The 17,124-nt window shown below is 33.5% G+C and overlaps 1 protein-coding gene and 1 non-coding gene across 2 annotated transcripts in view; one reads left to right on the top strand and one right to left on the bottom strand.

Annotated features, from left to right (window-relative positions):
• Positions 1 to 17,124, top strand: part of SLC15A1 (solute carrier family 15 member 1) — a 57,910-nt gene that overhangs the window by 20,866 nt on the left and 19,920 nt on the right. The window contains exons 8-11 of the mRNA XM_074191936.1: positions 7,047 to 7,127; positions 14,287 to 14,369; positions 15,580 to 15,666; positions 16,836 to 16,925. Of these exons, the coding sequence (XP_074048037.1) occupies positions 7,047 to 7,127; positions 14,287 to 14,369; positions 15,580 to 15,666; positions 16,836 to 16,925 (341 nt within the window). The remainder of the gene's footprint in view (positions 1 to 7,046; positions 7,128 to 14,286; positions 14,370 to 15,579; positions 15,667 to 16,835; positions 16,926 to 17,124) is intronic.
• LOC141492470 (U6 spliceosomal RNA) lies at positions 1,405 to 1,512 on the bottom strand. Its single transcript, XR_012469935.1, has one exon. It is a non-coding gene; the product is annotated as a U6 spliceosomal RNA (small nuclear RNA).

Below are 17,124 nucleotides of genomic sequence, written 5' to 3'. Positions count from 1 at the left end.
GGATTAACACAATCCAACAATGCTACTTTCAAACAGCAATATTATAGCACAAATACTTATTGCTCTAACATCAGAAGATAAACTAAATTTTACTATGCTCTAACCAATTTTGGGAGGTCAGCAACAGGCCTGACATCAGATTCTAGTAGAACAAGAGAATATTGGGGTAAAGAAATTTTATATCATATTAAATGTTTTGTACTAAGCATTATGGGTATCTAACTGAATAGCAATTATTCTTATTAATGGTTCTAAAAATTATAAAAATCAATAATAGTGAGAAATTTTAACACTAATGGGGTATGATAGATGAAAAATCAAGTAAAGATCAGAAATTATGTTATAGATAGCATGAAATAAAAATTGGATTACTTTTGAAGAGAATTTAATGAAAATTAAAGGGAATATGTACTATTTTAAGAAATAATGAAGCATCCAAAAATGGATTCAGGGAATCAGTGACAAAAAATTCAAGCATATTTTAAAAACTCATATTATCCATATGAATCTGGACAAATCTCCTTACTTCAGTGCTCCAGACAGTTCTCTAAGATTGTCAATGGAAGAACTCTAACTGTTCTGTATTAGAAGAGGCAATTTCCTCACTAAAGGTTCTCTACACTGATCATCACAAATCTATAAAATAATAATAATAATAATAATAGTAATGATAATAATACTTCAGAAATATTCTACAAGGTAAAGAAGATCAGAAGGTACCTATGGCTGTGTATATCAATTCTATTAAATTAGAGAAACAATAGCATAATGATATTATAAACAGTATATAAAATTTGAGATTGAAACAAATTTGTATCAGTGAAAGATACTAGCAACTTGAATTTGTAGTTAGAGAACTAAAAGTGAGAAAATATATAAAAATCAAAAAATTATCAAAGTAACAAAAACAAATCTGGTATTTATGAAGACAAATTTAATAAACCAATAGTGAATTGAATCCAAAATAAAGAAAATAATCAAGTGATCAAAATAAGAGAACTCGATCAATGGAGAAATCTAAAAACTGTATTATAGTTTTATATGTTATATAATTATGTGATTATATATTATATGATATATTATGAAAATTAAGCATAAAATAAATGGATCCATAATTAGAAAAAGGTCAACCCAAACTGACAAAATAAGAAATCAAAAATCTTTTAAGAAGTTCATAAAGAACTAATATGTTAAAAACTCCAGAATCAAATGTTTTAATTCTAATGAACAAAGATTGTATTATCATGCTTAATTAACCATCTTAAAAATAGACACTTCCATGAGATAACTGCAGACATGATCCCTAGTTCTGTTAAGAATGAGGTAATCAACTATAGAACTATTACTGTAAGGATCAATGCCAAACTAGTAGATACAATAGATATGCCAAAATGATTATAATGATCAAGTAGGATGTGTGGAGCTGAAGTTGCATGTCATCCTTGTACAGGGGCCATGCTAATCTTCTCTGTATCCTTACAATTTTAGTATATATGCTGCCTAAGTGAGCATGGATATGTGGAAATGACTACCAGGATGAGTCAATTCTTAGGAAGTCAATCAGTATGATTGCTTCTTTTAAAGTTCTACTTTGTGGTTTAGTGTTTTTTAGTCTTGCATAGCTATTGGTTACCCCATTTGGCTTTTTTTAGTGTTTTTTAAAAATTTTATTTATTTAAGGCAATGGGATTAAGTGACTTGCCCAAGGTCACACAGCTAGGCAATTATTCCCCATTTGGCTTTTTCATGGCAGTGATACTGGAGTGGCTTGCCACTTCTTTCTCTAGCTCATTTTACAGATGAAGAAACTGAGACTAGCAGGATTGACTTGCTCAGGGTTACACAGTTAGTAAGTATCTGAGGCCAGATTTTGAAGAAGAGTCTTCTTGGACTCTAGGCCAGGCACTCTGTCTACTGTGCTACATAACTGCCCAACATTTTACTACAGTGCTCTATTGCAAAGGTTCTTAATCTTTTTGTGTCATAGACCCCCTTGGCAGTCTAATAAAACCTATGGAGCCCCTTCTCAGAATAATTTTTAAATCAATAAAACACATAGTATTACAAAGGAAATCAATTATATTGAAATAAAGATGTATTTTTGTTCAAGTTTACATACTTGTGAACAATTACTGGGGCATGGGTAGGAAGAAATAAATGTTTATAAAAACATTTCTCTTGTTTGAGTGGGGAACTGTTGGAGAAAGATCTTGAGAACTGACTTAGTAGGATGCATTAGAGAAAAGAGCTTCAAGGATTGTACTTCCACTACTAGATCCATTTTACTTGCTACTTCCTCCTCTCGGGTCATAAGAGGGTTCCTTTGGAAAGATTCAAGGAACAGATCCCAGAGGGCAGACCTTTTCTAAAGAGGCCAATTTCAGAGTGAGAACTAAAATCATTTCAAATGGATCAAGCTTCTTGGGAAAATAGTAAGCAGTTTGGCCCTGAGAGTGGTTAAGAAAACTCTTGATAACTTAGAGCAGTCAAAGTCCCAAGATCATAAAGTTGGAAGAGACTTTAGGAACTTTATGGAACCCTTTGGCTGTCTTGTTAAGCCTATGGAGTTCCTTCTTAGAATGATGGAAAACCAGTCATAGTGAAATGAATTTTTTCCTTCTGAGTTCATGGATCATGGAACTTCATCCATGGAACTCAAGCACTGCCTTATGACATTGCTGTGGCCCTAAGATCTCGAAAGTTATGAATTAAGTCCAAGCTCTGGCAGGTCCTTCCAAGATGGAAAATTACTGTTGTTGTTGGAGAACCAACCTAGCTCTTAGAGAACAGCTGTGCATTTACCCCATTTGCAACAACTTTCAAAGACTAGCTATTAGATTGTAGCAGGATTGTATTCTACTTTGATCAGTTCAACAAGGAACTGTGACATTAAGTATATTGAAAAAGAACCATTGTGTCTGTGTGTGTGTGTGTGTGTGTGTGTGTGTGTGTGTACACATTTCCTTCTCTAATTCATTTTACAGATATAGGATTATCTCTCTCTCTCTCTTTCTTTCTTTCTTTCTTTCTTTCTTTCTTTCTTTCTTTCTTTCTTTCTTCCTTTCTATGGCCTAAGGAGGTTTATTTAACAACTTTGGGGGATTGTGCTTTGGATGGCTTTTTATTTCAGCTGGAAAGGGAAAAATTTACCACCATGAAGTATTTATTTGGAACCATCATATATATTTTCCCCAAAATTGTTAATCAATATATTTTCTTGTTTAAAAATTTATTTTATTTTTAAGTTATTAATTTTACATTAATTTTATTATTTATTAATAACCATTACATTAATTAATAATAAATATTAATTTAGAAAATATTTTATAAAATTAGATAAGCATCCATAACATTGTGCAATAAAAAAAGATGATTGCATGTGAAACTGCATATCTACTATGCACAATTTGCTGTTCCTTTCAAAAGTACAACAAAATTGTGTAAATTTCTTTTTTTCTTCTTTTCCCACCCTTGAAATGATTAGCCCCCCCTCTCTATGTGTGTGTGTGTGTGTGTGTGTGTGTGTGTGTGTGTGTGTGTGTATAAATTTGTGTCTCTGTGTATATGTGTAAAATTATTAAATATTTTCTTACACATATACCTCCTTCCTTTTTATTTTTTGCTCAGTGAGACATATGTCGTAAAGAAGGAGGAAAAAAAGTGTGAGGAGACATCATTACATCCAATCAGTCTGGAAGTATATGTAATATTTCCTTTTTTTCCTTTTTTGAGAAGCAATTGGGGTTAAATGACTTGCCCAAGGTCACATGGCTAGTAACTATCTGGGGCAAGATTTAAATTTGGATTCTCCTAATTCCAGAGTCAGTGCCACCTAACTGTTCCTACAATATATTCACCTGTTGTTCCCTCCTTCCCCTGCAAAGAAGGGATCATAGACTCATAAGTTTAGGGCTAAAATGCATTGATTCAAACCCCCTCATTTTGCAGATAAGAAATTTGAGGTCCAAATACATAAAAGGATAATGTTTGTCCTCCATTCTTGAAGAAGGCCATGGCATCAGGGAGATGATGCCATGACAAGCACATGAATAGGATTTGAATGGGGGGGGGCTGTGCTAAGTCACTAGCCTCACTTTCTCCTCTAGAGTCATCTGGGTTCAGGGGCCAGATATGAATCAGGACAACTGGAGATGGTCCTATATTTGGGGCATTCAGAGTTCAGTGACTTGCCCAAGGTCCCACAACTAGTAGCTGGTAAGTATCTGAGGCTGGATTTGAATTCCCATCCTCCTGGCTCCAAGGTCAGTGCTCTATCCACCACCTAACTGCCCACATAAAAGGATGAGACCTCATAAAGAAAGTGTCAGAAATAGTATTTGAACCCAACTTCACTGACTACAAATATCTTTTCTTTTACATCATACAAGGGGAGGATAGTAGATAAAGAAATGCATTTTAAAAAACAAAGAATTCTTTATACTTGTTGAATTTTCTTGTGGATTTGTCAAAATTTTATAACATATGCAATTATTAGCACAGTAGGACATTTTAAAAATTCAATCAATATTATTTTATTTTCAGTTCCAAATTCTCTCCCTCCTCCTTCACCTCTTCCCACTCATTGAAAAATCAAGGCAAGCAAAACCTAGCCAAAAGGTGCAGTAGAGAGAGTTCTGGGCCTAGAGTCAAGAAGACTAGACACTTACTAGCTGTGTGACCCTAGGCAAGTCACTTAATTCTGTTTGCTTTAATTCTTCACTTGTTAAATGAACAGGAGAAGGAAATGGCAAACCACTATGGTAATATTTGCCAAAAAATATCCCAAACAGAATGAAAAAGAGTTGGACATGATTGAAATAACTGAACAAGCTATTATTAATGTTGTTGTTTTCATCTTACTGAATTTTCCCAGACTTTGTTTTGTTTTGTTTTTTTAGATTTGGGCAAGGCAAATGGGATTAAGTGACTTGCCCAAGGCCACACAGCTAGGTAATTATTAAGTGTCTGAGATTGGATTTGAACCCAGGTACTCCTGACTCCAGGGCCGGGTGCTTTATCTACTGCACCACCTAGCCACACCCCAGACAGTTCTAAGACAAATTCAATGCTAGCAGGGTTGAGGTTTTATTTTTTAAATGTTATCATGCTGATACAAAAAGATTTCACAGAAAGAGATACAGAATTATTTATACCCTTTGACCCAGTGAAATCACTTCAAGAACTGTACCTTAATGTTTATTTTCCCCTTGGGGAAAAAAGACTCATCTTCAAAAATATTTTCAGCAACATTATTTATCATTCACAACCAATCTTCCCAACACTCAAGGGATAGATGAATATTATGTAGAAATGTAATGGTATATTCTTGTGCTATAATATGTGGAAAAAAACATGAAAGCTTCAAGCTATTGTGAAGACACATAAAATAATATAGAGTCAATATCAGACTAACTAGACACACAGAATAAAACTATGTTAAATAAGGGAATAAAAATTAGGGGGAAAGTTTAGAATGTGATGTAAACCCAATGTTATTATTATTTTATCAAAGTTTTATATACATGAATTGAGAATACCATCATAATGAAAATTTTACAATTTGTAGTTTAAAATTCATTATTATTCAAATCTGTTATAAATACTTCACAGTTTTTAATACTTTATCTAGTCTTCTTTCTTCCTTCTGTTGGATTCTGGTTCCAATTCATTGCTCATTTGAACTACCTCTCCTTAATATATGTATGTTTTAGATAAGCCAATGAATTTGCTCTTTAATTGCATGTCATAGTTTGGATTGCACACAATTTATATCTCTTCATTTTTTCTACAAAGATCAGGCTAATTTTTTATCCTAAGATGCTCCAAAGCACAAAAACTTTTTTTGCTAACCCAAATAAATATTCTTTTTGTTGTAGTGTTACAAATACAAATTCATAGATCTACAGTAGAATAAGAACTGAGAAGCATGATGAGTGCTAATGGACTGCAACAAATTTCTCATTATCACATATTGCAAAAAGTGTGGAATGAAGAGTATTTAAGAAATGAGGGGTGAGAAAAGATGGCCTTGTTGTATAGAAAGAGCAAGATATAACTGATGGATAGTTAAACTGATAGAGTGTTACTCACAAAATATAAAAGTGCCCAGAAGTAGGTCTTTAGAATACACATTGGGAAGATTTCCCTATGGAGGACCCATGGGGTGGCATGATCAGATACCTCACAGGGTGTGAAGGCATAGATGGGCTGTTGTATACTTCAACAGAGATGGTACCCAAGTCAATGAAGTCACAAATAATTTTAAATATAATGGATGCAAAAGTTTCTGTGGACAACTATTAAATTTGTAAATTCTTTCTGAGGAGGTAAAAAAAGATCAGAACCTTCCATTTGAATTGTTTATTTAATTTCCAGGAGACATTCTGTTAGAGAATTTTTTTATGACTCACAAACTTCATGATATCCAAATTTATATTAAAAATTAAACACTGATATTAAACATTATGTTGCAGAATTACTATGTGATTACATTTCATGATAATTTATTTTTTTTCTCTATAGAAAATATTACAGAACTGAGTCATAGTTGTTGTTTTTAATTGTTAAGAGCTTTTATTTGTGCCAACTCACCATTTTTCCCTCTAAGGAAACAGACTTAGAGAGATATCTTGCCTGACCCTGGGAACCAAGTTGGAATAAAAAAAAAGTTTCCTATCTCCAGGGTCATTACGTTTCCTTTTTTCTTTTTCTCTTCATTATAATATAGCCTACTGAAATAGAAGCTTTTTATGACAGAGTTAAAAGGAAAAGTCAAGGTGGTTGAATAAAGAAAAAATGTATTTATTCTGACTGTAGGTTTGAGGGCAGGATCTATTTTTAAAGTTTGTATCACTTAGTTTGATGCTTTTTTTATGTAGTAGGTGCTTAATAAGCATTTTATCTTTAAATTTTAACTAATCTAGTTTTTATTAAAGTATGTGTAAAAGAAATTGCTAACTAACCTAACTTTAATAAGTGAAGTATATGTGAAAGAAGTTTCTTTTCATTACTATAATAAACTGTGATCTGACTTAATTTTCCTACAGTTCAGAAATGTGGCCCCGAACAAGAAGCATGTTATCCTTTAGCATTTGGAGTTCCTGCTGCTCTCATGGCTGTATCTCTAAGTGAGTCTCTCCAGATCACTAATGCAACAAACTTATAGAGTCTATCATTACATACAGCATGGTGGAAAGTTTTTAATTTTTTAAGTGTTTATAATCTTGAGAGTCTATGTAGAAATGCTCTTCATCCTAGAATGTAAGTATGGAAGATTTTATGTTTCACCTTTATTTCTCCAGCACCTACCATATCCTTGTACATCAAAATTGTTTGATTCCTCCCAAGTTCAGCAACTGATTGTTGGTCTTTCTCTTCTTCAAACTACTTCTCTAATACTGGGAACTTCAGGCTCCATATTGCTACTCTCTCAAATGCCTTAACTTCCTAATTCCTTAATTTACTCATTTCCTATTTCCTATTTCTCCACTCTACCTCTATGTCTAAATATGGTCATACCTTTGATCTTACCATCACCCACAAATGTTCCACTTTAATGTTTATAAACTGAAATTCCTTTATCTGCCATAATCAATCATTCTTTACCTTTGCTTTGCAATGCCTAATCCTATTTTTTTATCTTCACCAGGTCTTCTACCTTTCATTTCTTTCTTAGAACATCATCTCTACACTAGTTATACATTCTCTTCCCCTTTTTTTCTTGACCCCTTGGTGAATCTCCTTGATATTATTCCATTCCCTTACTCCCTTAACCAATCATGCTTTGCTTAGCTTCAACCTCAGATTATTCCTATCATCTGCCTTTCTCCTCCTATTCAAAGAAGAAATTATGCATAATGGCTGGTATATGGTTGATTGGTTGTTGTCCTTGAAGAGGACCAAAATGATATCATTATGTTAGAGTCAAATTTCAGTATGTTCAACTGTGATTGATCAGACCAGTTGATCAGATACCAAAAGGTTTAGGTCAGACACATATTGTCCTTGGGAACTGTTGGAGAGGAGTCTATAAATTTGTACATCACATGTTCCCTTTGAGCTACTCCAATTCTGCTTTTGTTCATGCTGGCCCTTATCTTGCACTTCGTGCAATCAATTCCAGAGTTCCTGAAGACCTTGAAAGCACAAAGTAGATGCTAACTCCCTTCTCTCCTTCCACCCTTATTCACATGCTACTGAGAGTTGAAGATAATCGTGAAACTGTGCTGACTGGGTAAACTACAAAATGATATTACATAATCTCAACTGGGCTATCATTATAACAAGACAATCTTGTTACAGGAATTGATTATTATTTCAATCATCACAGTGACTTTTTCAAACTTTTTCATCTTTCCTCAAATTTCCCATGGCAGCCTACCATCCTCTCAGCTGAGAAACTTGTTTTATACTTTGCTGAAACAAATAAGGCTATTTCCTGAGAGGTCTCACTTCCTTCTTCCTTCTTCCTCTTCTTATGTCATTCATTCTCTTATCCCATTATCTCATTTGCCAAGGCAAATCCTTCTGCATAACAGGTGATTTCATTCCATTTCAGCTTTTCCAGGAAATACTCCCTCTATTATCTCTACTCTCTCACTAATCCTTAATCTTTCACCATCTATAGGCTGCTTATCCTTTGCTTATAAACATGCTTATGTCTTCTTTATGCTTAAAAACCCTCAGTTATAGTTCTATATCTCTTCCTTTTCCCTAGTCAAATACCTTGAGAGAGTTTTCCCCTTCCTTTCTTCTTACTCTCTTGTAAAGCCATTTATCTGACTTTCTAGCTCATTATGTAACTGAAGCTACTCTTAACAAAATTACCAATCAATATTTTAATTGTCAAATCTTTCACATAATTATTGTTTCTATGATTTGTTTTTTTGACTTACTCATTACTTAGGATTCATTATTAAGTTTCCATTTGGGTCTGTGCTGTGTGTGTGTGTGTGTGTGTGTGTGTGTGTGTGTGTGTTATTGGTATTGGTATTTTTTGTATTTGCATTATTTCTGTGCCCTAATACCTAGTGAGTTTTTTTTTTATAAAAGTTCCAAAAAACACACACATATATTCTTTATGAGTCTAATTTAGAAGATGCATGTCTTTTAGCTCTGGTCTTTCTTTCAATTTGTTCAAATCCAAATTTTCCCTTTTATTTATCATTCTGTTAGACTTACTCAAAACTGAGAAAGAGACAGTAAAATCTCCCTGTAATTTGTTACCTTGTTTTCTTTCAGTTCAGTTAATTTTTTCATATGAATTTAGATGCCAAGGCATTTGAAGCATATAAATTTAATATTGATATTTGTTGTCTATGATTTAGAAAAATATAGTTTCCTTCCTTATCCCTTTTAATATTGGGAATATTTTGATAGTATGAATACAACTTTTTGTTTTTTAGATTTGCATTATGCATGGTTTTAGTCTGTGTTTATCTTTGTTTTTAAATGTGTTTCTTGTAAACAGTAGATCAAGGGATTCTGTTTTCTCATCCAGTGTATTGTTCTTTTCCACTTTATTGATTGTGTAATCCTCTCATGTTTAAAATTGTGTGTGATCAGTGCATATTTTCCTCCATTTGTCTTTAATATTGGATTCATTTTCCAAATTAGAGTTTCTTTCTAAATGTATATGTAGTGTTCTTCTGGGTTTTCTCTACATATTCTGCCTTAAGATCAATATGTTTTGCTTGTAAGGAGATCATCTTTTCTTATAACATTATTTTTTTTCACTTCTTTTCCTTCAGATTATTCTTCACATCTGTCTTAGCATTGCCAATCAGTTATTTTCCTTTTGGTGAGACTTGACATTGTGAATTCAAGTTTTTCTATTTTGCCAAATTGTTCTACTGTGCAAGTCATAAATTTTGCTTTAAAAATTTTAATTTCCTTTTAAACCATTCAAAAATATTCTGCTATGGTTCCATGCTTTCCTTGAAAATCCACAGCGTTCTCTCACTTATTATGTGTTGATCCATTGTCCTTTATCTAATATTTATTCATAAATGTCTGGGCTCATTTATCTGATCTAGAAGTCATCTTCCCTTCTATTATTGACTTTATTTTTTGGTTTATCTGCTTATATTCAAGATCTGTAGCTGAATTTTCTACTTCCTGAGATCATTGATAATTTCAGAATTTCCTTTTTTCTTTATACTTCCCTGTTGTTCACTTTCAGACTCTTTCCTCTTTGATAGAGATTTCCCTGGAGGCTAGATCTCAAAGCCATTTCAGCCTTCTTCCAAGCTGGACAATTTATATTTTACCAGGCTCAATTTCTACCCCAGATGTCTTCTAAGTGGACAGTACTGACTTCAAAAGACTGCTGGACTCCTTTGTCACACCGCTTCCTATCCCGTTATTCTATCCTAGTTTCCTTCATTCTCAATTCTCTCCCACATTGCTGTCTCAACCTGTTTTTGATTTTCCAAGACTCTGAGAGGAAGACAGAAGGTAGAGTTGTGTTTTGCTCTGGGATGGGTTATATAACCTTGTCCCAGAGCATGGAATGTAATGGGGTGTGCTGAATATGCACACTGGAAATTAAGGAATATCTTTCTCGCCATGATTTAGATTATGGAGATAACTGAAATTATGAGCACCCGCACATCTTCTCATTCTGTATTATTTTTCTTGGTTATCTTACCAGTCTTCATAAAATCTCTTATTATCCCTATATGTATAATTATTAAATCTATTTGTCTAGCTCTTAACTCTCTTCAGACTTCCAGTCTCTCAGCCTATTCAATATTTCAAGCAAATGCCCTTTATCCATTCCAGATTTAACATATCCAAAACTGCTATTATTTTCACTCCTGGAAAACTCTTGTCTTCTGAATTTTCCTGTAATTGTTGTGAAGACACTACAATACTCTACATAACTCAAACTTGAAACTTAGCTGTCATATGCAACTCTTCACTTGCTCTCATCCTCCCACATTCATTCTGTGTAAAGTTTTATCAATTCTACCTTTTTTAACATCGCTTATATCTGTTCTCTTCTCTCCTCACATAGTCACCAATATGGTGCAGGCTTTCCTCACTTCATGCCTAGCCTATTGCAATAGCCTTTTGATTGCTCCCCCTGCTTTAGGTCTCCATTCCATTCTATCCTTTGTTGCTGCCAAAGTGATTTCCTTAAAACTCCATTCTGACCATGTCTCACCTACTCAATAAACTCTGGCATCTCCCTTTTATCTTAGTATCAAATATATCTCTTTTTTTTTAGCTTTTAACATCCTTCAAAATTAGACACTTCCTATCTTTTTTCTTACACTTCAGCACAAATACTGACAGTGACCTCCATACTATTTCTCAAACATGTGACTCCATCTCCCATTTCTAGGCATTTTCACTGATAGTCTTCATTCCTGGAATATTCTCCTTTCTTACCACCACCTCCTGACTTTCTTTATGATTCAGCTAAAATTCCATCTTTTGGAAGAAGCCTTTCCCATCAATGCCTTTCCTTTCCTCTGAAGTTATCTCTGATTTACCCTGAATGATGTGAATAGTTGCTTGTTATGTTATCTTTCCTTCATTAGAATGTGACCCTTTTTGCCATTCTTTGTATCTGCAGCACTTAGTAAAGCACCTGACATGTCATAAGCACCTATGAAATGATACTTGATTTGATTAATTGACTTGATTGATGATGATCTCTCCCTTCTCAATTCTTTCAATATATTTTTATAACATTTGCTTGTTTATACTTGGAAAATTAAATATTAGTACAGCCAATGGCATAAAGCAGGGCCCACATGGACGCTACATATGGTGTTAAAAAGATTACAGAAAATCAAGGAATACCTGTGGACTGAAGTATTCAAGAAAGACTTCAAGTAGGACATGGAATTTAGGCTGGTCTTTAATGGTTAAGCAGAATTTGAACAAACCTGCTCAGATCAAAGTTTAATGGTTATAGGGAAGCAAAGCAATGACTTTGAGATCTAGCCTCCAGGGAAATCCCTATCAAAGAGGAAATAGTCTGAGAAAAAATTTAGAGAAGGATAAATTGAGCTATTACAGTATAATGCGAGAATTTTAAAAAAACAGGCTAGAAGAATAAGAATCTCTTTATTGGATCATATTAGACATTAATTATTATAAAGCAATTCTATTTTATGGATAATTCTGTATAGAAGACTCAGAATTTCTAATATCCAAGTCATGAAGCAAAATACTATTTTAATGAAAACTTCAGGGTACTGTTTTAGCAGATTAAAAGATCATAGGGTATAGGGAAAATTGATTTTACCTTTTAAATTAATAAAAATCTTTATGTCTTTGTGGGTTACCCTTGCATTCTTTTTTTTTTTTAGGTGTTTTTATTTTTGCAAGGCAAATGGGGTTAAGTGGCTTGCCCAAGGCCACACAGCTAGGTGATTATTAAGTGTCTGAGATCAGATTTGAACCCAGGTACTCCTGACTCCAGGGCTGGTGCTCTATGCACTGCGCCACCTAGCTACCCCTACCCTTGCATTCTTAACTAGACAAGTGTAGGACTCAAGATCAATAGCATTAGCACCAAGGTTTGTTTCCCTTCTGTGCATATTGCTAAAAGCTGATTGTTTTCTCTTTAATCAGCATTATAGTTTATCTGTATCACCAGTATAAGACCTCTAATAGACTAATATCTGATAACTAAAGAAATTCACTTAAAACATCTGATGAGTCTCTGAATTGTCTTATGGGAGAACTTTTTCAACTTTTTTATTTGCATTGTTAATCATGCAAAAAAACTTGTAAAATATGTCTACTAAGTGATAAGCTTTTATGCTCTATGGTTTTTTTGAGTGGATATGGGAACAATGATTACTGTTACATCTAGATACTGGTTACAGATTTTGTTCATGATATACTTGATATGTAAAAATAACATTAGAAATTCTTTATTTCATTTTAATTATAGGGGGGCAAAGTGTCCTAACATATGGGATCAGAAAACAAACGGATGTGAACACTTTTTTCTTAATCATAGCAGTTAGGAAACTTAGAGCCAGGTATGTTACTTAAATGCATTGTGCCTAGATAAGCATATGCAAAATAATTTCAGAATGGAAAGAAAGTATTCACCATAAGGGGAGAGTGGATATAAAAAGACTTCCCCCTCAGAGGTAACCTTTGATCTGTGCTTTGAAGAAAAGCTAGCAATTCAAGGCAGAAGTAAGGGAATTAATTCCCAAATATTTTCAAAGGCACAGATAAAGGTAAGAGATAGAATGCCTTGTAAAGAACTATCAGGCAAAGCTTAGCTATAATATAGTGCTATGAAAGCCAGTTTGAAATATAATTTAGATGGAATTTGATGGAAAAAAGATTTATTTAGCACAAGATAGTATATTTTATTCAGAGTAAATAGAGAGCCACTGGAACCTTTTGAGTTGGAATGACATGGTCAGATATGTTCTATAGGAATACTAATATTATAGTTAGATGATGTATCATAGAGGAGAAAAACTAGAAGCAGAGAGACCAGGTTGAAAAGTCATGAGAGGGGTGGCTAGGTGGCGCAGTGGATAGAGCACTGACCCTGGAGTCAGGAATACCTGGGTTCAAATCCAGCCTCAGACACTTAATAATTACCTATCTGTGTGGCCTTGGCCAAGCCACTTAACCCCATTTGCCTTGCAAAAACCTAAAAAAAAAAAAAAAAGTCATGAGAGAATGATCTAAGAATGGTGGCCATGTGAGTAGAGAGGAGAAGGATGAGATGTTGATTTTTATCTTCAGAGACATAGTAACTGAGTGGACATGGGAGCTGAGGATGGGGGAAGAGGACTGAGGTTGTGAAAATTGAGGGCTACAAGGATGGTGGCATGGCCAGAAAGAAAGTTATGGGAGGGCAGTTTAAGGAAGAAGTAAATAACTTCTTTTTTGGGTATGTAGCATTTGAAATGCCTGTGGGACAGTCAAGGGGAAGAATCTATCTAGCAGGGAGCTATTGCTATGATTGGTGCTCAAAAAAGAGACAAAGGCTCTATGTGGAGATTTGGGAATCATCTTTCAAAAAATACCTACTTTATGGAAGCTAAAGAAATCAATGAGAAGTGGTATAGTAGAAAGTCTTAATAACTCATTAGAGATTTAGTTATGGCTTGAGTCAATTTAAGTAGTCTTTGTATAACTTAAAAATCATTTTTGAATTTGATACATCCCAATAGAACATAAACTCCTTGACAGCAAAAATTGATTTTTATCTTTGTATTCCTGACATACAATGTGAAATGTAATGGGAGTTTAATAAAAACTTGCTGATTGATTCTCTGTTCTGTTCCTCTCTAGTTGTATTCATCCTTGGCAGTACCATGTACAAGAAGGTTCAACCTCAGGGCAATGTACTTGCTCAAGTTGCCAAATGCATTGGTGTAAGTATGACAATCCATTCTATGATTGTATTTAACCATGTTAGAAAGATTTTTTTTCCTTTGAGGAAAAAAATTTTTTTCCCTATGTGTTAGACTCATATTCTTCCTTTCTGCTTCACTTTTTTAATGACACAATTTGCTTTGAAAGACATTTTTTTAAATATCAGCCAGTTCTAAGATAGCCTTGAGTTTCTTCTAGTTTCATTTAGCCTAATTTATGTGCTTAGTTTTACATCATCTTCTCCTTGGCTTCTATTTTAAAAATTAAAGATTCTCTGACCAAGAGCTCTAACATCTAAATAAGGGACCTGCCACTAATTCTTTACCTTAGAACAAATCACTTAAATTATTTTGAATCTCAGACCTGGGATGTCCAAACCAGACCTTCTGATTCTTCACTGAGTGCTTTTTTTTATTGTACCAATCTGATTCCAGATTAGAAAATCCATCATCCCTTGAGTGAGACATTTGACCATTAGAGGGTGTGATTCCTTGAAAATTCCTAGTGAAAAGTTAAGTTGTTCATAACTTAAAATCATGGATGACCTAAAGGTCTTTTCTTATGTTGTCTGGTTCAATCCTTTTAAATGTGAAACTGAAACCCAAAGAAGGTACTGTCTTTTCCAAGATTAATAACCAAGTTAATAACCTAAATGGGAGTAGAATTTGATCTTCTCCTAAACTAGTATTTCTTCAACATTACCTTGATTTTATTGTTGTTCAGTAGTTTCAGTCATGAACTCTTCAGTCAGGACTCTTTGTGACTCCTATTGGGTTTTCTTAGAAAATATCCTGGAATTGTTTGTCATTTCCTTCTCTAGTTCATTTTATATATGAGGAAACTGAGGCATTAAGTTATTTGTCCCGGATCACACAGCTATTAACTATCTGTGTACAGATTTGAACTCATCTTCTTGACTCCAGGCCCTGTGCTCTACTATGTCACCTAGCTGTCCAATCTTGATATCCCTTTCTCTAATTTTACGAAACAGTTGCAGTAATTAATATTATTGTTTAATACTTGACCAAAAGAAAAAAGAATCTATGTTTAACTACTTTGGTAGTCATTGCACATTATCAATTCTCTTCTTTCTCTATAGGATCAAGATATTCCCTTTATTCTTGCCTTTTTATTGCTATGGTCTTTTCTGATTTAATTCTTGTCTGTGTTTAATAGTGACACTTTTGTTTTGTTTTGATTTTTATCCAGTTTGCAATCAAGAATAGATTCAAGCACAGGAGTAAAGAATTCCCAAAGAGGGAGCACTGGATGGATTGGGCTAAAGAAAAATATGGTGTAAGTTTTTATTCATCTTTGATTGAACCCAGTCAATTGCTTCCCTCTAGAAAGAACTTCAAAAGGACTTTTCCATGTGTTTTGAGTTGAATTGAATTTATCATCAGTCTTATAAGATGAAGCCACTTTGTTTGTTCCTAAAATATTTAACAGATATATTGCTATCATTGTTTCTGAATACATTTCTTTGTCTGCTTAATTATATTCTACTATTAGTCTTTCTGCCTCATGAAATCTCTCCTTTCAAATTGTTCCTCAAGCACTGACATGTATTTCAAGAGTTCTTAACTCTATTTTGTGACTGGGAGATATTTGTTAGTCTCAAACTAATCGACCCCTTCTCAGAAAAATCTTTTTAACTGTATAAAGTGTTTTATATATGTTTGTGTGTGTGTGTGTGTGTGTGTGTATATATGTATATATATGCTTATATATTCACATATACTTGTATATACACATATACGTATGCATGCTTAAGTGTGTATCTATATATGTATATATAGATAGATATATATATATATCAAGGAAACCAATTATATTTTTTAAAATATTTCTCTAAATAATTTTTTTTTAATTAGCAGAGTCCTTGGAAGGGGTATCTGTGAACTCTAACTTTAACATTTCTCTCCTATATGAAAAATTTCTCAATTCTACCCTTCCCTAACAACTAAATCCCTCCCTAAACTACCTTGTATTAAATATCTTTTTTATATTTGTTTTTATTTTGTATATACTTATTTTTTATTTAACTACATCTGTGTTTCTTGTCTTCCTCATTTGAATGTAATCTCCTCATGAGGATGAATTTTTGGGTTTTTTGCATTTATATCCCTAATGCCTAACATAGGGACTGTTGCTTGGTATCCCATTAAATTTCTTGTGTATAAGTTGATGTCACTTTCATAGATGTTAATTTTTATGATTTTAAATGGAAAGTTTGCTTTTTAAGCACTTGGTATAGTCCTGAGATATATGTGTATGTTTAGAACCACAGTTTTAAAAATTGTCAAGGTCTTCCATAACTTTAAACTTTTCATAGTCATGTGAATTTCCAATTGCTTATAATTTTTTTGAATTCATATAATAAAGGCAGACATATTGAAGTTGGCAGGTGAAAGATGAAAGAAGTACTTTTATAAGATGTGTTGTTTTGTTTTGCCCTCTTTTAGGAGCAACTTATAACCCAAATAAAGATGGTTTTAAAGGTGTTGTTCCTGTATATTCCTCTCCCAATGTTTTGGGCTCTGTTTGATCAACAGGTAATAAATAAAGCTTTTGCTAAGTTTGCATTTCAAATATTTAGCTTCCCAAGATGCATCCATTTGGCAGACCCATCTAATTCTAAGTCACACTGCTGTTTATACTGCTAAATCAAATATTTAATGAGAAAGTTAGATTTGACCAATATAATTTCTGAAAGCTTTGACCAATTTTTAAAAAATAAATCACTTCACTATC

The sequence above is a fragment of the Macrotis lagotis genome, chromosome 6, assembly GCF_037893015.1.
Source record: "Macrotis lagotis isolate mMagLag1 chromosome 6, bilby.v1.9.chrom.fasta, whole genome shotgun sequence".
Taxonomy (NCBI): Eukaryota; Metazoa; Chordata; class Mammalia; order Peramelemorphia; family Peramelidae; genus Macrotis; species Macrotis lagotis.
The sequence above is the reverse complement of the archived record's forward strand: the minus strand, read 5'-3'. Positions and strand labels throughout refer to the sequence as shown.